The 25,659-nt window shown below is 45.1% G+C and overlaps 2 protein-coding genes across 8 annotated transcripts in view; both read right to left on the reverse strand.

Annotated features, from left to right (window-relative positions):
* The window catches only part of LOC103004316 (uncharacterized), a 353,565-nt gene that overhangs the window by 243,589 nt on the left and 84,317 nt on the right, over positions 1-25,659 (reverse strand). The gene's annotated exons all lie outside the window — the stretch shown is intronic.
* LOC103000273 (butyrophilin subfamily 3 member A1) lies at positions 1,201-15,641 on the reverse strand. 7 transcript variants are annotated; one of them, XM_007179032.2, is made up of 11 exons: positions 15,504-15,641; positions 10,967-11,056; positions 10,382-10,729; positions 9,457-9,546; positions 8,697-8,978; positions 6,017-6,217; positions 5,483-5,503; positions 5,368-5,394; positions 4,930-4,956; positions 4,455-4,481; positions 1,201-2,921 (listed from the first exon to the last, which is right to left on the reverse strand). In XM_007179032.2, exons 2-11 carry the CDS (start codon positions 11,049-11,051, stop codon positions 2,218-2,220), a joined length of 1,812 nt encoding a protein of 603 aa, XP_007179094.1. In that variant the 5' UTR covers positions 11,052-11,056; positions 15,504-15,641; the 3' UTR covers positions 1,201-2,217. The 7 variants fall into 7 exon arrangements, with proteins under 7 accessions (XP_007179094.1, XP_007179095.1, XP_007179097.1 ...); XM_007179033.2 differs by having other exon boundaries at positions 10,967-11,051; positions 15,504-15,620; XM_007179035.2 differs by having other exon boundaries at positions 10,382-10,724; positions 15,504-15,620.

The raw sequence follows: 25,659 nt of genomic DNA on the forward strand, positions 1-25,659 counted from the left end.
GTGGGATGGAGCCCAGTTGCCCACATGATAACCAACTGATTAATGTACCCTTTATGTAATTTTTCTCTCAGTTAGCTTTTCTCTTTTTATTTATTTTCGAACTTGAGTTTCCTGGGATCAGTTCTCAAGTAGACAACGTGACTCCGAGTCCTTGACTCAGAGTCAGCTTTTGGGGAACCCAAAGTAAGAGATGGATTTGGTAGAAAGTTCACCAGACATCATCAACAGTGAGAATTATCTTTTCTGCAAAAGGACACTCTGACATGTATACCTGGGTTTAGTAAGTGAACGAAGGGCTACAGATAAAATTTCCAAAACGAGTCACTCATTGAGATTCACGGGAATCTCCAATCATGGAGGCCCTTAGTGTATACAGGACGGAGGCCTCCTCCAGAGTGAGTGAGGCTGTGACTACGTGTGCTAGCCTGAAGAGTTCACACCAGAATCTTTTTTTTTTTTTTTTTAATTCAGACAGAAAGTCCACACCAGAATCTTTACAACCTGTGTTTATGACGCATTACATGGCAAAAGAGACCTTAAGGTTATGGATCTTAATGTAGAGAGATTATCCTGGATTCATAGGAAGATTATCCTGGATTATCTGGTTGGACATATCTAATTACATAAATTCTTAAAAGTGGAAAAAGGCAGGAGAGTCAAAGAGATTCAGTGGAAGAAGAACCAGGGTGGATTCAAAGACTGAGAGGGATTCAATCTGCCATTACTGCTTTGAAGCTGGAGGAAGAGGACCACGAGCTGAGGAACGTGGCAGCCTCCAGAAACTGGCATTAGCCCTCAGCTGACAGCCAGCAGGAAATGACAGACTCAGTCCTACAACTGCAAGAAACTAAATTCTGCCAACAATCCGAATGAGCAAGGAAACAGATTCTTCCCGAGAGCCTCCAGAAAGGAATGCAGCCTGCAGACATCTTGATTTTAGCCCACTGAGACCCATGTTGGGCTTCTGACCTACAAAACTGTGAGATAACAAATTTATTTTGTTTTAGGTCACAAAATTTATGGTAATTTATTATGGCAGCAATAGAAAACTAATACAATAAGGACTTTGTGAAAATGTTGCCGTGAGGTAAATTGTGAAACTGTGGTGAGTAAACTGTAGGGGCTTAAAATCTAGAAAATGCTCAGTTGAAGAGTGAAGATTATTAACACATTTATTTAACAAATGTAACTTGACAACCACACGCCCGGTAGAGGGGATACACTGGTGAACAAAATAGTGATGATAATGAAGAGTAACTTCTGCCCGGTACCCATAGCTGCAAGGAACATCCATTAACATCAGTAACTGATCAGGCGTGGAAATATCCCTTTCCTGGAGATGGACTCTACAGCGCGATCAAAATACTGCTAAAGTTCATCTAGCTTCATTCCTCCCAAATTCTTGTTCCACAGGCAGTCTTTAGGTATTAAGTTAGGCTTTCTAGAGACGTGAAACGTAGGAGGACTGGTTCTGGCTCCACGATTACCTATCACATTGGCTGGGGGGTGGAGGGGGGTGGGGCGGTGGTGGTTCTCATGCCCTTTAGTAGTTAAGATTTTGGCCTTTAGTCCCTTTGCAGTCCTGTGTGATGTAGTCACTGTGAATTCATTCTCTGGACCAACTCACCCGGCAGAGCCAATCCAGCGAAGCGCTGGACCTGTGGCTCTGACTGTTGACCTTGAAGGAACCCAGTGGGGTGTGGCCTCCATAGACACCTACAGTGATCCTTACCCTGGGGTGCCCTGGGAAGGGACACTCAGGGCTGCACATGGTCCCTTCCCCACAGGGGCAATCGGGCTGGAAAACAGGCTAGGGGGTAGAGGGTGGGTGGAGGTGGGGGACAGGGGCCAAACATCCCCCATCAGCACAAACTGATGAATTATATAAGTCGCTTAACTCGGCCCTACCTCAGTTTCCACACTCGCGCAATGAGGCTATATCACAGGGTTGCTGTAAGGGTTAAAGGAGTACATTTATTTAAAGCTTTGACACAACCCCCAGTACACTTACATCATCCGTAAATGTTTTATATTCAAATCCCAGCTGTCATTTACTAGCTGAGTGACCTTTGGGAAGTGAATTCACTTTTCTGCACCCTGGTTTCTTTCTCTATATAAAGGAGACAATAAAACGGTGTCAAACTCAACTGTCCATATGGAATAAATAATTGTATTAATATTAGTGAAGTGCTTCACACAGTGTGTGTCGTCAGTATTTTATGGTTGTGATTTGTTGCTGTTAGGGAAGAGGCCCTCAGCTTCAGGCCGGGCAGGGAGAAGCAAGGACTTTACTTCAGCCTGAGGCTCCCCATGCTCATCAGCTGAGCCCAGGGCCACTGGGGTCTCCAGAGAAAGGTCAGGCTCTAGGTCAGGAACACCGGAATTCTCCACTCCTGTCAATGCTGGGCAAATGGTCAAGGCAGTGGGCTCCAAGGTCAAAATCCTGAAAACAGGCCACAGAGGCCCAGAGAAGGAGGTGTGCGGGAAGGTGTAGACATGAGATCCATCCGCGGCGTTGTAGAAGGAGACCTCACCAGTCTCGTAGTCCAGGAAAATCCCCACTTTTTGAGGAGGGTTGGCAATTGTCAGTTTGGTCCGGGGGTCAGTGAGAGCCCGATAGTCATTCCCATCAGACAGCCCCATAGTCCAGAAGCCATTCTCAGGTGTCATTTTAATCCAACATTTTCTCTCCACGTTCTCCCTGCACACCCCGACGTGCCACTCTTTCCTGTCCCCAACCTCTACCTCCCAGTAATGTCTCCCTGACGTGAAGCTCTTGCAGCCAAGCACACAGTAATGCCAATCAAATCTCTCGGGGTTGTCTGGCAGATTCTGTCGTTCGCCTGCTCGCTGCAAGCTCCTCTGGTCATCAGAAACAAGCAGGATGGGGTTTGCTGTGTTCGGATCCAATATCACATCCGCTGCAGAAAGTTTGGGGATGGGGTCATGGGTCAGCCATTGTTCCTAGATCTCAGAGTCTCAGCCCTCAAGGCCTGGGTCTGGTTGAGGAAGCCCAAGTCCAGAGCTGGGTGTCCCCAGCCTGCCCTGAATGTGACCCCCTTAGCAATACCAAAAGAAAGCCCCCAGGGGTCTTAAGTTCAGTGGGAAAGAGGAGGGTGATGAGGGTCAGGGTCTTCTTAACTGACACCTGGAGCTGGCTCTTTCCTTCTACCTTTTTCCTGTTTCCCTCCCCGAAATGACTCTGCCCACCTGTGCTTCACAGGCACATAGGTTTAAATTTCAATCCTTGTGCTACCACTCGTGAACTGAATGTCTTTTCCTTTTCTCTTTTCCCATAGACCCAAGCTATATAATATCTTTAAGCCTCAACTTTCTTAACTGAAAAATGGGGATAAAAATACTAATCTCTAGGGTAGGAAGACAACACATGTTGTGTATTTGGCTCAGGGCTGGGCATGGAGGAAGTGGCCTGATGTTATAAAAGCTGCCAGGCCTTTTCTGTGCTAAGGGCCATGTTGGGGGCTTTATGTGCTCCCAGACCCACTCTCCATCTTTCTCCACCCTCTTCTGGGCCCTGGCAATCTGTCCTCTATGGACAGTGTCACTGGGTTCTCTTGCCTCTGGTCACCTGCTGGATTTGGCCAATGGGAGGTACTAGCTGAAGCCTGGAAGGAGAAAGAAGAGAGGCACAGCATTTATTTTTCCCCCTTTCTTCCCTGCCAGCTTCAGATGGTGATGCTCTAACAAAAGGATGACTTTTCTCAGGCAGCCCTCTCCTTGAGCTATAGCTTCCTCTGGGCCGCACCCTCTCCCTATCTCTTCAGGCCCAGGGGTGGTGACAGCTCCCCACTGTTGTGAGTCCTGGGGGACAGAATGTTCCTTTGTCGGCTTCCCTTTACTCTCTTTTTTGCCTCTGTAAATAGTTCCTTCTTTAAACTCTCTTCAGCCACCCATTTTGAATATACCATCTCTTTCTTGCTGTTTTTTTGACCAAATACACATTCATTAGCTCATTTAGTCTTTACCTCAACTCTCACATAAATAGGAATTACAATCATCATCTACAATTGAGGAGACTGAAGCTCAAAACATCAAGTAACTTGAGGACACACAGCGACAGGAGGTGGCATACGGAGCTTGGGAAAGGACAAGATCTTTGAGCATTGTTTTCTCTCCTTGGTCACGTTGCATCCCCGCTCTCCCTGTAGTATTAGTTCACTCTGCCTGTCCTTCCCCTCAGCTCCACCTTTGATGCCTCTTCCTTCCCATAAAGGTCTATGGAAGCCCAGGAGAGCAATTCTCCCTGGTTCTCTGGGCTCTCAGTGGGAGGGCATGGGAGATGGGCACAACCTTGAGATCGAGACCTCAAGTCATCCGCCCAGAACTCTCCCAGTCATGGGGACTGACTTGTCCCAGAATCTCAAGACTTGGAGAAGAAAAAGGGAATATGGTCCCTCGGGTTGTTGTCCTAGGGGACATAGTGATTCACTCACCAGCTTGGAAGAGGGCCTTCTTCCACTCTGCAAGAAAAGAGACACAATAAGGAAAGGTCATTAATTCTGATCTTTCCCTTATCCATTCTCCTCAATAAGCCTTTTCTGTGTCCCTTCAGTCTCTTCCAGTATCCGGCTTCCTTCATCTACAGCTCTGACAGATTAGGCATAAGAGGTCTCAAAAATGGTGGACTTCCTCATCATGCTGGGGCTGCAGGTGACATGGCCAGGCTATAGTAGGCTGTGTGCTTGTGTGCCAGCAGGGTGGGGAGTGGCTGAAAGTGCCCAGATGCTGTATCTGAAGGGCCTCTCTGAGGCTGCAGAAAAGCAGGGGTGGTATTCCCAACAGAAAATGAGCTTCTTGGTTAGATCTGAGTATTCCTACTGGGAACGCCAATGGGTCACACAGCAAGGAAAAAGTTTGAATGCTTATATACATGTGCCAGGAAACTCAGAGGACATGCAGGTCACTCACCAGGATAGGCCTGAGACTTCTCCCCACCTACAAGGGAAGAAAGGCAGAGACGTCAACTGAACTCTGTCATTTCGGAGTCATTTCCTTTCTCCTCCTTTTGCACCCATCTCTCCTTCTTTTTAACCGCCTACCCTTCTTACTTCCTCCCTCTGCCTGTTCAACTCTCTCCTCCCCTCTCTTCCTTACGGGGGCAGCGGGCGAGAATGAAGGCCCCTTTCTCCATTAAAAAACAAAACAAAACACTCATGAGTCTCTCCTCCTTTCTCCCCAACAACCACTTCCCCCCAGTCGGCCTCCCATATTTCTTTTCTTGGGAAAAAGGATCCAGAACATTCCTTCAGCCCAGGGCAGAGTTAGGGGCTGAGGAAACCGGCTGGAAAATACTCAGGCAAAGACAGTCTTAGATGAGAATTCGGAGAAAATGTCAGAGCCACTCACGAGCCATGTACTGGATCTTTCTCCACTCTGCAATGGAAGAAAGGTGATGAGTCATTACGAGGCCCAGCGGGGGATACGAAGATGAGCTTGGGTCCCCGGGGGCATCAGAACTTACTGAGTTCATACTCGAGTGTCTCTGGAAAAGAAGCAGAAAAGAAAAAAAGTACTGTTATGGGGATGGAGGGAGGAGGACCTCTAGAAAACAAACCTTAAAAATGACCTAGTGGGCTTCCCTGGTGGCGCAGTGGTTGAGAGTCTGCCTGCCAATGCGGGGGACACGGGTTCGAGCCCTGGTCTGGGAAGATCTCACATGCCGCGGAGCAACAAGGCCCGTGAGCCACAATTACTGAGCCTGCGCGTCTGGAGCCTGTGCTCCACAACAAGAGAGGCCGCGATAGTGAGAGGCCCGTGCACCGCGATGAAGAGTGGTCCCCGATTGCAACAACTAGAGAAAGCCCTCGCACAGAAACGAGGACCCAACACAGCCATAAATGGATAAATAAATAAACGCAAAAGTAAAAAAAAAAAAAAAAAAAAAAAATGACCTAGTGCCGGGTTGGGTGCGCAGGATGGGGATGGGGTGAGGTAGTAAGTACTGCTCCCTCCTGTAGGCACAACAGGCCTTAGATTCCCTCTCGGTGTCGGATACCTTTTATTCTTTGTTCCTGCTCTTTCTCTGCCCGTGCCGTTTCTTTTTCCTCTTCTGCTCTCTCTTTCTGCATGAATAGAGCCTCCTTTTCTTTCCTCTGTAGCCACAGGAAGTAACCAGCCCCTGCGAGAAGCAGCAGACAGACAGGCAGCGTCCCCGCGAAGGCAGCGATCCAGCGCTGGGCCCTCCTGAAGAAGGGATCTGCAATGGGATCCAGTCTTAGCCTCTCACCCTCAGGACAGGGATCATGGAGTTTATCTCCTGCCGTCAAATGATCTTTCTCTTCCTAAGTTCTCAGAGAACTTTAGGGAAGACTGCAGTAAACCCTAGTAAGGGTTTATAGTTATAGCAATAACAAGTACCATTATTTGTCTTGAAATGTCTGCCTCTCACAAGTAAATGATACTTGACCATCAAGTTTTTTCTAATTAAAATTTACAATAGGTTATATTCACGTGGCTCAAATATCAAATAAAAAAACATAAAACATCACCCAAGTCTCCTATTCACTTTCTCTGCCCGCCTCCTTTAATTAGACTCATTTAATCAGCCTAGTATGGTGACTAAGAATGTGCACTTGGGAGCTGGGGGGACTGGGTTCAAATTCTGATTCCTCCACCTGACTAGCAGTGTGACCTTGGACTAATTACTTAACCATTCTATTCCAGGTGTCCTAATCTGTAAAACGGGGGCGATAATAAAATTAATAATAATAATAATAGAATAATAAAACCTAACTCATAAGGTTAAAGCATTAAGTTAATGTTTATAAAGCATTATAAACACATAGTGAGTGCTATGCAAGTGTATATTAAATTTAAAAATATAAACGTATTCTTATTTTTTCTTGTTTACTCCAAAGATAACATTCTGTATAAACTGCTCTGTATCTTGCTTGTTCTGTTTACGTTGTATCTTGCAAATCTTTCCACATTAGTACAGACAGAATGGCTGTGTTTCCTTTCAGAGCTGGGCAATATTCCATTGCATAAAAATTCCCCATTGGGCTTCCCTGGTGGTGCAGTGGTTGAGAATCTGCCTGCCAAGCAGGGGACACGGGTTCGAGCTCTGGTCTGGGAAGATCCCACATGCCGCGGAGCAACTGGGCCCGTGAGCCACAATTACTGAGCCTGCGCGTCTGGAGCCTGTGCTCCGCAATAACAGAGGCCGCGATAGTGAGAGGCCCGCGCACTGCGATGAAGAGTGGCCCCCACTTGCCACAGCTAGAGAAAGCCCTCGCACAGAAACGAAGACCCAACACAGCCATAAAAAAAAAAAAAAAAAAAAAAAAAAAAATTCCCCATTAGTGGATATTTGCATAGTCGCTAACTTTTTGCTCTTATAATTAATGCTATAAGTAATAACTTTTTACATGGGTAGTTTTCTACACATGCAAGCATATCTGTCAGATAAATTCCTAGAAGTGGGATTTTGGATCAATAAGTAGGTAGTTTGGATATATATTGCTATATTGCCCCCAATAGCAATTGTGCCAATTCATACCAAAAATATATCAAATTATGTATACCAAAAAATGTCTAAGAGTGACTGTCTCACCACAATCCTACCATCAGAATGTTTTATCAACCAGCACTGTTTTGTTTTGTTTTATCTTGTTGCCAGTCTCCCAAGTGGAAAATGTTTTTTTTTTTTTAATTTATTTTTTATTTTTTTAATGCTATTCTTGTCTGATTACATTCTTTTTTTATTTATGTATGTATGTATGTACGTATGGCTGTGTTGGGTCTTCGTTTCTGTGCGAGGGCTTTCTCTGGTTGTGGCAAGCAGGGGCCACTCTTCATCGCGGTGCGCGGGCCTCTCACCATCGTGGCCTCTCGTTGCCAAGCACAGGCTCCAGACGCGCAGGCCCAGCAATTGTGGCTCACGGGCCAAGCCGCTCCGTGGCATGTGGGATCTTCCCAGACCAGGGCTCGAACCCGCGTCCCCTGCATTGGCAGGCAAACTCTCAACCACTGCGCCACCAGGGAAGCCCGGAAAATGTTTTAATACACATTTCTCTGTTGAGTGAGGCTGGACACTCTTTCATATGTCATTCCTCTTCTGTGAACGAATAATTTATATCCTTGCTTTTCTTCTACTGGTTTGTTTTATATTTTAAGGAGATTAGTGCTTTCTCTAAATTATGAGTTGTACATATTCCCCCCGCCCCCACTTTGTCATTTGTCTTTGCTTAAGGATTTGATCTTTACCATTTCTCCCCCAATTCCCATTGCCTGTCACAGTTTCTGGCACATAGGAAATGCTCAGTAAATACTTGTGACATAAACAGGGAAAAAGAAACATCCCTGGAGCAAGAAGACGACTCTGGAACCCTGCTCAGTGCCTCGTTTTCACTGCAAAGTCAGCACAGAGAATCACACGTCCTCCTTCTTTCTTTTCTTTTTTCCTTTTTTAAAATTCATTTTTATTTCATTTTATTTATTTTTATACTCTTTTTAATATGGCTATGCTAGATTTCAATTGGTTAATGTTTAAATTGTCATTTTTTCTAATTTTCTACAGATTAAATTTTACATATGCCTCTTTTAAGGTGCATTTAATGGAATTTTAAAAATTGAAGTATAATTGACTTATAATATTATATTAGTTCCAGGTGTTCACATCTTTCTTCTTCTAATAGGCACAGCTCAATATACCTGAGGCTAAGCAGGGTACTGACCTGCAATGGAAATCTGGGCTGTCTTTTCCTGGTTGAGGAGGGGATTTCTGATGATACAGGACACCCCTTCTCCAGAGCTGCTTTTCACCATTAGAGATGACGTGACTGCATACAGGCCCGCTCCATCTGTAGCTGGAGGTGCTGCCACAGCTGGCATGTTCTGGCCCTTGGCATCTCTCCACTGTATTTGGGGCTGGGGATACCAGCCGGTGGATGTGCACCCCAGGTGAATCCCTCCATCCTCATGGCCCTTCATTTCAATGTGAAGATCCGAACCCAGCGCTGTGGAAGGGACAAGTGAGCCTCAGTTCTTGGGAGCCTCCAGTATCAGTGAGGGTCTCAGCAGGAATTGGAGGGCACACCCACATTAGATAATTAAAGTAGGGTTTCATTAAGAAGCTGTTTACAAAAGGGTGGTCATTAGTGAGGAGAAAACTATATGGGGTAGAGCAATACCCCAGTGCCAGGAACAATAGAACTGTTACCACCCACCCCTAAACCCAAAGGGAGGTAGAGAGGAAGCTGTTTTGAAGACCTAAAAGGAGAGAGTCAGGTAGAAGGGACTTTCATAAGAGGAGCTGTGATCTTTGGGAAGAGCACGCAGCCAGCTAGAGGTGGCCCTGCAGGGAGAAATCCAGGGGCATAAGTACCCGGACTTCTCTCCTCCTTCCCTCCTCTATCTTCAGCTATGGCTCCCCATTGACCAAACTCAGCCAGAAGCCACAGTGCAAGAGAATGCTCTGAGAAAGAGAAATGCAACCTTTGACATTGGACATGGGCCTGGTCTTGGTGTTCTCCTGGGGAACACAAGCCATTTCATGGAACGTCAGCATCAAAGGGCCCTTTGTCACTATGACGGGTCAAGACAAAAACAAGACCAACAACAATCATGTTTGAACAGAGAGAAAAACACGAACAGTGTCCAAAACACAACAAAGACCAAACATCCTCCTGTCCTGGCTGTGAGTGACGATGCTCCTTTACCAGTCCCAGCTTTAGCTTCACTCTAGTCTTCCTCCTGGGTAAGATTTATGAAGATACCCACCCACAGAATTACACCCCCCTCCTCCCTGACAGCATCCAATCCAGAGCAAAGCCTACTTCCATAAACGCTGCCCCAAATCCCCTAACAGAAGCCCAAAGTCTGTACCAAGTCTCCTCTAACAGCCTCTTCCTGAGACCCCCAGTTCCCACATGGCATGGACTCCCCCCTCCTGCAACAAGGATTAAAGTCAACTGGTGCAACTGCAGGGGTGTTCCTGGGAACTCGGGTTGGGGAACAGTGGCTGTACAGACGCTGTCCCTGCAGGTCAGCCTCCCAGGGCTCACAGCAGCGTGTACCTGGAGGGGCGCCAGAAGCCACAGGGAATGCAACTGAACCCACACCACTGTGCACCATCTCTGAGGAGATGTTTTCTTATCCTTCTCATCCCCGACCTTCCACTTCCCAGCTTAGACCCTGGCGACCAGCAGGAGGGAGTTCTCTACTTGATATGATAGGGTACAGGAGGGAGTCTTCCTGGAGGAAGACCTGCATCTTTCCCGGGGGCCTCAGAGAAACAAAGTTGGAAGGCAGCGGAGGCAGTTCCTGGTGATCAACCAGGAGCTCTGCGAGGTGGATTTGGAGCACGAGCTCTGCCAGGGCCCACAGAGGAATGAGCTCAGAACAAAACCCGGAGGCTCACCTGCAACTTTCAGCTCCACCAAGGCTTTTTCGTAGAAGTTGCCATCCTGGAAATAACACAGGTAGTTTCCACTGTCAGAGGCTCTGACGCTGTGAATTCGGAGAGCAGCCTTCCCTGCAGTGATGCCATCTCTTAAAAACTCAGTTCTCCCTCGATACTCTGCTGTCTGTCTGTCTTCTACTTCCTTGCCATGTGCATACATGAAAACTACTTGCCTGAAGCTGGATCTCACCCACTTCAGTTCCATGTTCTCTGCGCTCATCTTCGGGGACAGGTGACAGGGCAGCTCAGCATCTTCACCCACCATGGCCAGGATGGGCCCGGGGGGTCCAATCACAGCAAACTGAGCTGGTCAGCAAAAGGGGGAAGCTCCATGAGAGGGAGTTGGGGCCATGATGGTAAGGGGGTGTCTCAGGCAGAAAAACCTAGAGAGGAACAGGATCCTGACAGAAGGACATTTGTCTTAATGGCATGTGTACTTTCAGTTTGTGACGGGACTTCCAGGAATGAACGGTCAAATGTTCTGACTGGGCGTTAACAGGTAATTGTCTGCTTCCGATACATAAAAGCAGCATCGTTCCCTACCTGAGCAAGAGGTGAGCAGCTGGACCAAGATGATGCAGACAAGGAGGTGGAGCAGAGGGGAGTCTAGGGACCGTGCCATTTTCATCTGTGCTGCAAACAGAGAGATGCCAGGAGTCAGGCAGAAATACGGCCTGGAAGAAGATGGATAATTCTGCGTGGAATTCTGAGGTTTCCGCGCAGAATTCTCCACATCAACAGGGCCAACTCAGGGCGAAACACAGGATCACTAGTGTGATGACCCAAGATCTTCCTCTGCCAAAATGTCTGCTTGTCTCTTCACCTTTGAGTTCCAATATGGAAAATCTCCCATAAAAGTATGTATGTTAAGTGTACAGACAGTAACCCTAACCCATCAGGAAATCCTTGGCGCTACTGTCTGAATATGTTCAGAATCTTCACCCTTGCCCACACTTCCCCAGCTACGCCAGGTCCAAGCCTCCACCATCACACTCTGATTAATACGGGACCCTCCTCTCTGGGTCCCCTGATTCTGCATGTATCCCCTACAGTCTCAACACAACATCCAGAACATTCCTTGAGTCACATCCTGTCACTCCTCTGCTCAGCACTTTCCAGTGGCTCCCATTTCACTCAGAGTAGATGCTGAAGTCCTTCCAGTGGCCGGCATGGTCCTCCAGGACCTGAACTCCTCACTTCATCTCCCCTGTTCTCCCTGTCTCTGCTCCAGCCACACCGCCCTTCCTGCTGCTCCTTGAACAGGACATGACAGAGGACCTCGACCTCAACTCTTCCCTCTACCTGGAACCCTCTTCCCTGCATATTCACAAGCTCACCCTCTTGCCTCCTTCAAGTCTTTCCTTTAAAGTCAGTTCCTCTATGGGACCTTCTCTGACCACAGAAATATGGCAAACTGCTCCCATCTCCCTGAACCCGCTCTGTTTTTCCCATTGAATTTTCACCAGTGAACATATCATACATTTATCGTCTGTCTCCACCTGCTAGAATGTAAGCTCCACAAAGCAATGATATTGGTCTGTTTTGTTTCCTGATGTGTAAGAAGCCTGTAGCACGGTGGTGGTTCACATGGAAACCTCAGTAAATATTTGTTGAATGAGTGAATGGATGAGGGGTTACATATTAAACCATCAATACTCACTAGCATTTTAGTTCACTTTAGATGATCAGATTAGTTGGTGGTCATCCAACTAATGGATGGAGAGGAGGGGAGGTGGAGAATTTATGAGGATAAGTGTTTTTCTCCATAATGACAGTGCTCTTTTGGTCTGGCTTAGAGAGCAGAGCCTGGCCTCCTGTGGTCCCACTGGGCCTTGCCTATATTAATGTGTTTGTTCTTATTTTTCAATAAAGTGGTTTCAAGGAGCAAGCCTGTCCTGCACATGCAAGTGTTGCAACTTGATGTGCCTTAGTGCACTCTTTTCACAATTGTTCTGGGAATTCCCTGGCGGTCCAGTGGTTAGTACTCTGCTCTTTCACTGCTGGGTTTGATCCCTGGTTGGGGAGCTAATCCCATGCGTGGCCCCCAAAAAGTTGTTCTTTGGGGGAGAAACATCTGTTCTTTGGGGGAGAAACATTTCTGGAAAGGAAATGATTCCTTTCTTTCTTCCCTTTCCTCATGTGTTCACCAACGCTCCTTGGCAGATGGCCTGCCTCTGGGCTCACCAGCAATGGATAATTTTCCTATCTTGGTCTTTGCACTGCTAGAGAAGTGCCTTTTAGGGGCAGAGATGTATGTGCTAGCACTTGCACAGAAGGGGCAAATATGTCAACCGAGAAGCACACAGCAGCCCAACACAGCTCACACCTCTATGCAGTGCTGGCGTTCTTCCAGCTCAGAGGCAGGGCCCCTGCAACTCCCCAGTCCCAGACCAGTGTTTCCAAATGTATCTTGGCTCAGAAAAGCACCTTTACCTCCTTTTAGGCATGGTCTGTGGCATCACTGTGAACTTTAGTGATAAGGGAAGTGTGTGGCCCTTGCCGACTAGCCAGGCTTGATTCTAGCTGGAGTTCTAACTCGGCTTCCATCCCAGCCACCCCAGAGTTGTCTGCGTCCCTAAATAGTAGAGACCCTGAGAGTCTGCCTAGGTGGATTACTCCAAGACAGGACTGAGAACTCCAGAAGTAGCCCCCGCCATTCTCCCATCATGTATTCTTTCCTTCCCTGAAAATGTCAGATGGAATGGTGTGCCGACAAATGACTCAGGGTGTGCCCGTCTGTGGAGCAATACTGCCGTCTCCTCTAGGCCCCAGCCCATGGCCACCACCAAGTTCAAATCACTCTTCCATCAGACTCTGGTCAAGATCCTGGCAGATTCCCTGGGTCACCCAGAGGCTGAACTTACCACTTCTTTTTTTTTTTTTTTTTAATTTTGGCCAAGCTGCACAGCTTACAGGATCTCAGTTCCCCGACCAGGGACTGAATCCGGGCCACTGCAGTGAAAGTGCCGAAACCTAACCACTGGACCGCCAGGGAACTCCTATGAACCTACCACCTCTTAATCCCAAGGCAAGTGAATGGGAGAGTTAGGAATAAGACCAGGTCTCACCCGTGTGTTTTCATTCATTCAACAAATGTTTACTGAGCACTCACTGTGTGCCAGGCCCACTACAGGTTAGGTGTCGGAAATAAAAAGGGTGTGGGAAGTGAGTAATGGCACTATGATTCACAAGCTTTGTGATCTCAGTCATGTGACAAAACCTATTTGAACTTCAGTTACTCATGAAACATTGTGAAATAGGAACTTTAGAATGTACATAATTGGCTCAGCAATTTCACTTCCAGATATCTGGTCCAGCAAAGCACTTGCATGGGTGCAGAGAGAATTATGTGTAAGGATGACACTGAAGCGTTATTTTTAAAAGTAAAAAAAAAAAAAAAGATAAACAACCTAACCAGCCACTCTAACCACTAACAAGAGACTGGTTAGTTAAATAAAGGCTCATCTATGTGAGGGAATTCAATATGGCAGTTAAGAGTGATTTAGTCACTAACCCAGATAATCAAGATATATTAAACAAAAAGCACACTGCAGAAAAATACGAATGATTCTATTAAAAAACAAAAACAAAGCTATAAATCTGTATATACATTTTTATGGGATCGCCTTAAAAGAGTTCTGAAGGGCTACATGCTAAAATGAAAATCAGAGATTGAGTGAGAGACACTTGTCCTTTGCCCCCTATACTTTGAAAAGTGTTTGGATGTTTTCAATTTTAAAAGTTTTCACGTTTTACTTAACAATTAAAAATTGTTACAAATAATTATTGTGACTGCAACATATTCGTTGTTCAGAAAATACCGACTCCTGTAAATCGACTATATGTCAATAAATAAATAAATAAAAATAAAATACCAACTCTTCACACCAATTCCCCCAAAACAAACCAGCATGAGGCCCGCAGTCATAGTACCTGCTGCCATGATAACCTGCGCCGGGAACAAGGCCCGCAGAGGGGGTGGGTTGAAGAGGAGCTGGGAGCAGAAATCTGTGCTGCTGGGAATTCTCTGGAGCCTGCCTGAAACCCAGACAACCCTTAGACAAAAGATTGCCTTTCACCATATCGTCTGCTCTTCAAAACTACTCTCTAAGCTGCTAGAGAGAGGACAGTATTATTATTATTATTATTATTATATAGGTAACAATTTCAGTGCTGTCCTCAGAGTGAGGAATATATTTTCACTAAATTTTTTAGGATATTTATTGGTTTTTGTTCCTGACTATAGGCAACTTCAAAATGGAGAAAAATATGAAGGAATAAAATTTAAATAATCTGTGATGGTAATCATATACTTTGCTTCATGGGAATATAAGTATTTCTGGAAGTATTTTGGCCATAGATATATACTAAATGCCTGAAAATTGTCAAAATTATAATTTGACCCAGAAATTCCACTTGTAGAAATTACTCCTAAAGAAAAAAAAAATCAGGTATTAACACAAACATTCATGTTTAAAGCTGTTCATCATAAGTACAATAGCAAAATCTACAATAGCAAAATGTAGAGACAATTTATATCTCCAAATTCGATCCAGTTTTGTTACAATTAGAAATAAAAACTCTTTATTAAAAATATGATTCCTAATGACTATATGAAAATCCCTTTTATGATTGGACAGTGTGTTTGTATCCATTCTCCAACTCTTGTATATGCAGGCTGGCTCAGATTTTTGTAATTACAAATAATTCTGTAATGCACAGCTTTACATATAAATCTTTAAGGCACATCTCTTTTTAGAATCTCTTAGAACAGATTCCCAGAGATGACTAAGAGAAATAAGAGTCCTTTGCTCCTTTCTGACCACAGTAAGCTCCTAAGAACATGCAGTTAGCAAGGTTTTTCATTCACGTTGTCTCCTTCCCACAAATTTTCCAATTCAGGTCTTTAGCCTTTGCATTGTCCTGCTGCCTCCACCCCCTCATCCTCTGACTGGGGCACACACAAGCACTAATCCCTTTGTCTGGATGCAGGTCTCCCTGGAGGCCCACTGTCAGCTCTTCAGCCTCTCTTCTTCTAGGGCTCGTGGCCCTGGCGTTTTACCCATTTTCCCACACTTACCTCTTGGCTATCCCATCTGAAAATCACAGCCCTCAGAATAAAGGTAATCAATAGAGGCTCTGTTACCTGGAAGAAAGGAAAAAGAAATATGCCTGCTCACTATGAGAAGCAGTAACAGGGTCATTCTGTGGAAGAATTAGTTTTTGGATTGGCTCAGAGGGGTGTTTCTCATCAGTTGCTGGGCAGAAACCAGTGAGGAAGTTTAAAATGAAAACTGAAACTGTATTGGATTGTACGGGGTGAAGAAAAATTCCAGCCTAATTCTCACACTGTGTCACTCTGTTTTCCTAATTGAACCACTTATGTATATGTATGTGTATAATTAGTTTCTCATTATATATACCTGTTTTACATCTTCTATATGATAATAGATTTATTTTATATCATAAAAGATTTACTGAGTAGAGAAATAAAAGATTTTAACATGTGAAGAGAGGAAGATGTGTGTTAATTAAAATGTTTCTGTGGCTATTTGCTAACATCTGTTTGCATGTACACAGGCACATGGGGGAGGATTTATCTTTTACAATAAGCCAAATGAGAGTATGAACAGAAAACCAGACCCACTCCACCTTTTTTAGCACCTCTGAAATTCAGGTCTCAGATCCATTACCAAATAACATAATTTTCAGATTTCCCAAAGCAGTGTTGCCGGTGACCAATTGGCATGTTTTACATTTTTCAGAAAAATTCTTATTTGGGGTGTTGCTCAGAAGCCTCATTCACCCTCTGAGCCTTATTTGTGCTACATTTGTATTTTCATGTGTATTTCTTTCTACTCTGCCAGCAGGATTCTGTATTTTCCGAGGTTAGATTCTGGATAGTCTGTGGATACTGTTTCTATAAGGGGCCTTTGGGACAAAGTGGTCTTACCTGTGGCCTAGCGCCTCCCAAGACAATTTATTTGCCTCTTGAGACAATGATTAAAGCTCAAAGGACTTTGATATGACTTGACTGATGGAATTTATTTATATATGGGTTGGCCAAAAAGTTTGTTCGGGTTTTTCTGTAAGATATTATGGAAAAAGCTGAACGAACTTTTTGGCCAACTCTCTCTCTCTCTCTCTCTCTCTCTCTCTCTCTCTCTCTCACTCTCTCTCTCTCTCTCTGTGTATATATATATATATTTTTATTTTTTTATTTTTCCCCCGACCAGGGATTGAACCTGGGCCCACAGCAGTGAAAGCATGGAGTTCCCAACCACTGGACTGCCAGGGAATTCCCAGAATTTAATTATATTACAACAGTTTGAATTTAGGCTCCGTGGTAGAGCTGGCTGGTTGCTTGTGCAAGTTCTATTTCCTGCTTTTTTTTTTTTTTTTTTTTTTTTGATGTACAAAGAGCTAGCATTCTTTCTGTGGTAAGGTAGATGTCTTGGATGGCCCATTCAAGGAAGTTCACGGAGTCCAGCTTAATGAAGCCTACGTACCTCGCATACTGATGGAACACTGGCAGCCCATATTGAGGCAGTATTTCTGGATCAGACTGTGAGGGTTCGAGCAGAAACGGCAAGACAACCCTGGCCAAATTTTCTCAGATGGCTCCAGTAGAGCTGGTGGTGACCCATCTTGCTTTCTCATTTCCAATGAGGCAAAAGGTCCCTGCTTCTTAGTACTCAAACCCAATTTTGGGGAGTAGTGCAATGTGCCCATCCTTATAGATAAGAGAGGCCAAGGGACTAAGTTTGAGCCAATGATTTGCAGGCGGAAGTTGTTGGGTTATGTTTCTCAAGACAGGCCCACGATCTTCTACCTCTTTCTTCCTCTTGCCTAGAACATGGTCTTTGGAGCTGGAGTGCAGTGACCAACTTGTGACCATTAGGCAACCTTGAGAATGGAAACTACATGCTGAGAGGGCAGAGAATAAAGACAGAAGGAGGCTGGGGCATGGATGCATCTCTGAGCTGCTGGACCAGCTCTGGACAGCTGCCCTCTGAATTCACCTTACATGAAAGGAAAAGAAATCTTGTTTTATTTGAGCCAGAAGTACTTCTGGTCTCTATCATCAGCAGCAAAATACAATTCATCCCTTCCCAGTCCCCACTTATCAACACTTTATCTTGAAACTTTTCAAACGGATAGCAAAGTTGAAAGAATTTTTCAGTGAATGTCTAATATACCTGTGGTCTAGATTCTACAGTGAACATTTTACTATACTTGCTTTATTATAATCTATCTTTCTGTTCACATCACTATCCATCCTTATTTATTATTTATTCCAATATTTATTGATTTATTTGGTACCTTCTAAAGTAAGTTGCAAACATCAGTGCACTTTCCCTTGGAAACTTCAGCAGGCCTATCAGGTAGAACATAGTTCTGAAATGCTTGAGGCACCAATGCTATGTCTGAAATATAAATGTAGGAGTATCTTTCAGTTATATGTTCTAAAATGATCAGGGGGTTATTTTTATCTGGCTATCCCTAGCTCCTAAATGCCCAGCCATCCCCAAAGATATTGATGGTCTGGACCCAGGTACCTGGCCACTCTTACTAAGAGTCAGGGCTACCTCCAACAGGCTATGTGTAAGCAGGAGAGCTCCAGGACCGCCTGTCAGGAACAACCTGAGGCAGGGACAAGCACTGCCTCAGGTCCCTTTTGTCCCTTCCCTGGCACCTACTCAGAGAAATGCTCCTTTCTCTGCTGATACCACAAGAAGGGACTTGAGGTTCTTGAGGACCTGTAGGATTTAGGCCCCCAAATCACATGAAGAATGGCAGGCATAAAACCACTTATAAAGGAAACTGAGGAAAGGCATGGGATTGAGTTCAGAAATAAAATAAAATAAATAAAATAAAATAGAAGAGTGGGCATGATATCACAGAGGGGTGAGAAGGTAAAACTTAGCTCAGAAAGTAAAAATCTGCCCTCCCAGTCATCAGGCTGGGATAACAGACATGCCTGATAAAGCCAACTCCATACTTAACAGGAAATAGTATTTCTCTCGAGGTCATGTTGCAGCTGCAAAGGGGCAAAACAGCCCCCTTCTCTAAGTGCTTCCTGCTTTCTGACTCACTGGGAAATTTCGTTTTTAAAATTCACAGTCTATCAAAAAGCTTTGCTGCTGGAAATCATATCAACGAGAATGAAATATTCCCCTCTTGTCTGGAGGATCCAAGCTACTTTGACACAGAGAAGCAGCCTTGATTTCCAGCCTAGATGCTAAACTTCAGAGAAGGTGTTTCTAAGCACAACATTTTGTACCTCTTAACTTTATGGTTTCCAAAGAAACCAAACACCTGAAACTAACACAATATTGTAAATAAACTATACTCCAATTAATACAATTTTTTAATCTAAAAAAAGGCATTTTAAGTTATGCAAGGTCACCAAGAAAAGAAGAAGATACAGAGGAGCAAAAAGAATAAGTTATATTTCTAGCCCTGACCTCCTGTATGGACTGAGCACTTGGTTATCCAGCTGCCTACTCTGCATCTCCATTGGATCACTGATACCCTCTTCCACCTTTCCATTCCATGCTACCTACTCCCCTTGCCCCCGCTAGCTGTTTCTTTATCGGTTTCCTACCGCAGAAAATGGCAATTCCATCTTTACAGTTTCTTAGGCCTTGGACCTTGGCGTCATCCTTGATCCACTCCTTTACTTGCACGCCACATTGAAGTCTATCAGCAAGGCTTTTTTACTCTATTTTTAAAATAACTCCAGCACTGACCCCTTCTCACCACTTCCAGCACTCCCCCTCTGTATAAGCCATCCTCACTTCTCCCCTTGATCTCTGCAGCAGCTCCCAGCTGGTCTTCAGGCTTCTATCCTGCCCCTCCTAGCCTCTCCCTTTTCCCCCCCATCCCAGTCTCAGTTTAGCATCTAAAGTAATTTCTCAAAACGTTAAGTCAAGCTCAGTTCCTCCTCTGCTCAAAACTCACTGGTGGCTCCTTTCTCAGAGGCAAAGCCAAGGCCAGCATGATGACTTTCAAGGCCGTATGTGATCTGGCCCTCCAGGCCCCTCTGATCCTACCCCTTCTGATTCTCCTGGTCGCTCCCTGTCCGCTGGCTACACTGGCTCCTTTGTTACTCTTCAGACAAACCAGTGTGCTTCTGCCTCTGGGCTTTGGCACTGCGGTTCTCCCTTCTTGGAATGCTTTTCCCCCAGCTATTCCTGTGGCTTGCTCCCCTACTTCATCATCACCCTATTTTATTTTAATTTTTTAAATTGAAGTATAGTTGATGTACAATATTTTATCAGTTCCAGGTGTACAATTCATCACCCTATTTTAAACGACACCTTCCAATGCAATATTCTGTTATCTCCTGAGTATATATTAACGTGTGCCAAACTGTATATTTTACTATTTCTTTTTTTTTTTTTTTTTCTGTCTTCTTCCACTGGAAGGTAGGTTCTTTGTGAATGGGAAAGTTCTGTGGTGTTCATTTCTGTGCCCTGGGCACTTAGAAGAGTAACTGGCACATAGTTAATAGTCGTGGATCTTTGCTGAGTTGATGAATGAATGAATGAAATGAATAGGGAATCCCTGAGGGAAGCTGGAGAGTGAGGGGTCTAGGACGAGAATGGGGAAATAGCCTCAGAAAGGAAAAAAGACATCTGCTCTGTTGCAATCAGAGCAAACAGATTAGAAAGGGCAGGTGCAGGTCGTGGGGCAGGAAGTTTGGCAACTCCCACTTCTCTTTTCTCTCTGAGGTTCCATTACCTTCAGAGATGTGGGAAAAGGATGTGGTGATGAAGGATCACAGCTAATGTTCACTGAACTTAGCTACGTGCTACGTCTGTACTGGGTGTCCTCCACACCTTTATCTCATTTCCTAACATCTGCTCAAAGTAGTAGTTGTAATTAAATCAATTTCTGGGTGGGAAAAATAGAACTTCAGAGAGGTTAAGAAGCCTGTCCCAGTTTGTCTGTATGAGTAGAATAAACAAGGTCAACCAGGTGTGGTGAACAGGCAGAGGAAATGGGCACAGAAGTAAGAAACGGAATGATGGATTTGGGGCACTGCAGGTGGTGTGGTCAGGCCAGTGTAGGGTGGTGCGTGTCATGGAGTGTCCAGGGATGGAGCAGAAATAGGACTGGACCACCGAGTGACTGCACTGCGGGGTTAAAAAGTGCACGGATTGGACTTTACCTTTTCGTGTAGTGTTTCTTCAACTGAGTTACGTAAGAAACTTGGTTGGGCAAAAATTAATTTCCAAATACATTTGAAAATATACCTTCAAAGTCCTGAGGGAGCCAATTAAAAAATGTAGCATTAAAAGTTAAAATCTGTCATTAGGGAGTTCCTTTGTCACTAATGCAATTATGAACATAGCAGTTAGCTTGGAAACTGGAACCACTCAGCAATAATTGATTACAAGGATGTTAAACAGGTGATATAGGATCTGCTTAGGTTGTGTTTGTTTTGATTAAAATTAAGACAATTTTTCAAAAAAAAAAATTGAAAATCCTTTTAGGATTTACAAATGTCCATAGCATCCCCCCTCCCAATTAGACTGCAGAAGGCAATGGGAAGCCACAGAAGGTTTGGGACTTGAGAGGAATGTAATCGGGTTTCTATTTTAGCAAGTCTACTTTGAAACCCTAGACAATGGTAAACTTTTCAGAAGCAATGTCTTGTTTATGCTGGTTGTTTTTCAGATTTCTTGTCTGTTTCCTAATATTTATTTAAACTAAAAGTCTTAAAAGGAAAAGGGCAGCAGCAGCTCTTGGGGGAGTGGAAGCAGCTTGCTGTTAAGAGAACGGTCTTGGTAACCTAATCCCAGGGATCTGTGATAAAAGAAGAAAGAAAAATTGAGGGAGGTATTCTATGCCTCAGAAGGGGTCCTGGGCTAAGCAGTAACAGGACTTGCCCTGAGGGGAGGAGAGGAGGTTCCTTGGGTGGGTGCTGGCAGCATTGTGCAGCATGGGTTCGAGGAGGAAGGGCCGGTTGACAGCAAAGGAGATGGAGTTCAGTTTTGGCCACAGGTTTGAATACCTTTGGGGGACTTCCCTGGTGGCGCAGTGGTTAAGAATCCGCCTGCCTACAGGGTTCGAGCCCTGGTCTGGGAAGATCTTGCCGCGGAGCAACTAATGAGCAACTAAGCCCGCGTGCGGCAACCTCAGAAGCCCGAGCGCTGCAACAAGAGAAGCCGGTGCAATAAGAACCACGTGCTCCGCAATGAAGACCCAATGCAGCGGAAAAAAAAAAAAAAAGAGAAGAAAAACCTTTGGGGCATCCATGAGGTATGAACAGAACTATTGGGATTCTATGGCGTAACTCCAGATAGTGTAAGAGTAAGCAAGGCCTCAGGGGAAAGAATCAGGAGAAAGGCACCTATTAAATGAAGCGCATAAAGTCTTAGATGAAAAAGAAAAATTCCAATTTACTCACCATCCACTTTCTGGGCTTTTCTCCAGCCTGAAGCAGAACAAAGAAACCTCATGAGATAAATGGCACATGAGAGGGTCTCAAATCGTATACACAGGGGAGGGAAGCACAGAACTTACGGAGCTCTCTTTGGAGTTTCTCTGAGAAAGGACAAGAAATGAATCAGTACCGTCCACAGGAGATGAGCCAGGTTTACGTGGAAAGGGCCTCAGGGAGACCCATTCCTGCATCATGTGTGCAGTGAGTCCTGTGAGCTGTCCTAGAACTAGGAAAGCTAGGGCACGGTCAGCGGCACAGGGTGGGGGAACTAATGAGGTAGGGTTGCTGGTTTTGAGGGAGGAAGGACTGAATTAAAAACCTCACCTTCAAATCCCCTAATCCTCTTCATCCTTGTCCTCTCCCTTACCCTCTGTCCAATCCCTTTTCCACAGTCTTCTTTGGACCTCACTGTCTCGGTCTTCTGATTGCTTTACCTTTGGTCCAGCATTCTCTCTCTTCCTCCCGGTGAAGCTTCCAGCTGAAACCAAGAGCAGCCAGCAGGAGAAGTTCCAGAAGAAGCAAGAGTGAAGTCTGAGCTGCTGCCCAAGGAAAGTCCTTCAGCAAGAGAGTACCTGAGCCGGAAGTGCTGGGCGTTATTCCTGCAGAGAAAAGCAGGAAACGGCCAAGGACTGTGGGTGCTGGAGCGCACAGAGGATGTCTCCGGACTCTCCGAGATTCCTGGGCCAGCCCAGTGGCAGAGGGGCCTGGCTGGGAGAGTGACTCCAGCTTTGCCCCATTCTCTCCCACAGGATGGTTGGGAAACCAAGATACCTTGAGAGTCATCATGGAAAACAACAACAACAAATAAACATAAAGGCTCTGGGACCCATTGTTAAATCAAGGAGGGGCAAATCACTCCTGAAATATGGAACTGAAACTGGGATCCAGAGGAAGGGATGGAAATTGTTCCCTTTTTCTCAGATCATGAGAAGAGGAGCCTTCCACTGAGAATCACCCCGAATGTGGGAGCCCCTCAAGTTACTTGCAATCGTTGAGAGAAGTATATTTTTGGTAGGGAACTGGATGCTGCTGGGAATCAGAAGCCCTGGGTACTAGTTCCACCCCCACTGCTGTTTCCACCTGTGGTTTCAGCCAAGCCATCCAGTGTCCCTCTGTCTTGATTCCTATAAAGTGGAGAGTTCAATAATATTACCTGTGCAATCAACACCACCAGCTCAATAAGAAATTGTGAGAAGAGAACTTGGCTATCTATATGAACTTTTATGCATGTGTTTCTTTTCAATCTCCCTTAGCACCCAGCCCATGGGATTCATTGAGTTAGCATCCAATAAACACCACTGAGTTGAAAAAGAAAAGTGAGAGTGTAAACCCTTTATTTCTCTATCAGAAAAAGGATTCCATGTGCATAGAGAGATTTTCCAAAGAGGTTTTACAAATTCAGTGACACATTATATGTGTAGAAAAAGTTAAATTAACAAAATAAAAACTACCTGTACAGCCAGAACAGAGTCATAACTGGACATAAACGTAACAGCCTAAGGTCAATGCATGGAGCATAAGCAAATTTCCTCCCAATATCTGACAAATGTCATTGTCGTGAGGATTAAAGGAACAGTGAAAAATCAGTTGTTGTTACCTTCCTAATACAGTAGAATTTTTATTGACAGAGTAGGTTCTGGCAATTTTTCCTGAAACTAAAGCATCATGTTTTTTTGTTTGACTAGTCATTATTTCCCACAGCAACCTACAGAGGACTTCCCCATTTCTGTACTTTTGTTCTTCCTCCATAAAATTTAACCCTAGATTGTGTACTGTTTTGTACCATTTCCTAGCTATTTTGTACTGGTAATGGCTTTACAGTGAAAACCCTGTATGTCCTAATAAAGGATAATTTTTTTAAAAGGTAAATATATAAAAAGAACGTGTCAATGATTCATTTAACTTATTAATTAATAAGAAAACCAGTAAAAATGTTAAAAGTGGTTCAAATGAGGATTTGATTTATAAAATCTTATATTCTCTATCAGAGAGAAGTAATCTGCATCACCAAGCACAGGAACCATTTGTATTACTCTCACTGTTCTATAAGTTAACATCTGTCTCTACAAAGTTGTAAATGGTCTAGAAAAAGAGACAAGGGCTCAGTCCTACAGAATCAGAGATCTCCAGTGTGAGGTCTGCTAGACAATGTCAGTATTCCATTGAAGAGATACCCAGTAATCTTTTTTGACCATTAAAAGTCTTTCACAAATTTTCCTGGCAGTTCTTTCTTTCCCCTACAGTGTTGAATACAAACAGACAGTGGAGGTTTACACAAAGGCAGCGAATATTTGATAAACAGACCATTTCCCAAGAAATACTGCCTAAGTAGTGCTTTTAAAAGAGACCAAAAGGAATTTCCAGAAATGATTCAGACCGTTTGCAAAGAGGCTAAAATGAAGAGAGAGAACTACACATGTGCACAGCTCTCTGTCCCTTTAAAGAGCAAACTCACCTGCTTCCTTCTGCCCAGCAGTGGCTTCAGTGAAGTCCCATTGCTGGGAAAATGGTGAGTGTTCAGGGACTCCGACTTGGCATCTCCCGGTGGAAGAGCTGCAGGCCTGCCCTGTGTGGTGCTGATGGGTCCCATCCTTGTCCAAGCTCATGACCTAAGAGGACTGCTCCTGCTGGACGTCCATGGGCCCCAGTCTCACCTCGGGGGAGAGGGGACAGGGGAGCTCGCTGTCCTCTACACCTTGGCTGGAAAGTCAGTCACCTCGGGGGTTACTTCCTGCCGAATGAGCTGCTTCCCAACCAGTAAGAGGGAGAAGAGGTGGAGGCAGGTGTGAATAAAGGAAGGACACTGGACTAACCTAAAGATGGGTCACACCTCTCCCTCAGGAGTCTGGGAGAACAGACGCATCTGAGACCCTGCTTTATTTTTGTCCGTAACACTTACCATGTTATCATCAACATATATGTATAGTTGATTATCTAGCTCCCTGCTCTAGAATATAATCTCCACAGAGACAGAAGTTTTGGGCTGTTTTGGCTTCTGCTGGATTCCCATCACCTAAAACAGAAGGTTGGTAGGGTCGCCAGGTAAAATACATTGTATTTCAATTTGCTAAATCGGGTACCTTAAACACAGGAGACTCTCAGTAAATATTTTGTGGAATGAATGAATACTGTTTTCTGCCTGGAGCTTTAATGGGGAAACAGAGAACCCAAGCAAGGCAGCAGGCAGAGGGGAGCTGGTCTGGGAGACAAAGGAAGCTGGGTTGAGTTTATAAGCAGAGCACCCTGTCTGTTTGATGTGAGCCAGACCCTGTGCTGAGCACGGAGGTAGAAGCAGTGGAGTGAGGAGAGGATTCAGAGAGTCCGGGCTTCCCAGGAGCCCACAGACCTCACGCTCACACCCGCCGTCCCTTGCCCACAACGGCTGGCTGCCTCCGCACCATGAATCCTCATGCACTCACATTTCTCTGCTCCTCTGATTGACTCTGTCTTTGGATCCCTTGGTGATTCAGACACTAGGCTGCACCAGGGCTCTAGTCAGGACTCTCCACTGCCTGGTGTCTCAGGGGGGAGCACAGGCAGAGGCCAGGGAGTGCTCACAGGCTGGGCGTGGCCATCGGCAGGGCTCCCCTGAGGACCCCGAGCAGATGTGTGTGTGGTCAGGGTGCCACGTCTCCACGCCTGCCCCCTGGTGCTGACACCAACTATGACAGCGATGAACTCTGGACTGTGAACCCCTTTACTCTGCATTTATGATGTAAGATATTGATGTTTTCAGGGAAAAAAGCCAAGTCTAGAGATCGGCCTACACACACCTGCGTTG

This window comes from Balaenoptera acutorostrata, chromosome 10 (genome assembly GCF_949987535.1).
Source record: "Balaenoptera acutorostrata chromosome 10, mBalAcu1.1, whole genome shotgun sequence".
In the NCBI taxonomy this organism is placed as follows: domain Eukaryota; kingdom Metazoa; phylum Chordata; class Mammalia; order Artiodactyla; family Balaenopteridae; genus Balaenoptera; species Balaenoptera acutorostrata.

Excerpts from the sequence above, each read along its gene's own strand:
- LOC103000273 (XM_007179032.2), bottom strand. The coding sequence starts at position 11,051 with ATGAAAATGGCACGGTCCCTAGACTCCCCTCTGCTCCACCTCCTTGTC. Across the intron at positions 10,730-10,966 it reads GCTGCTCACCTCTTGCTCAG|CTCAGTTTGCTGTGATTGGA; the intron begins GTAGGGAACGAT and ends TTTGCTGACCAG. Across the intron at positions 2,922-4,454 it reads GAAGGCCCTCTTCCAAGCTG|CGGATGTGATATTGGATCCG; the intron begins GTGAGTGAATCA and ends AACTTTCTGCAG.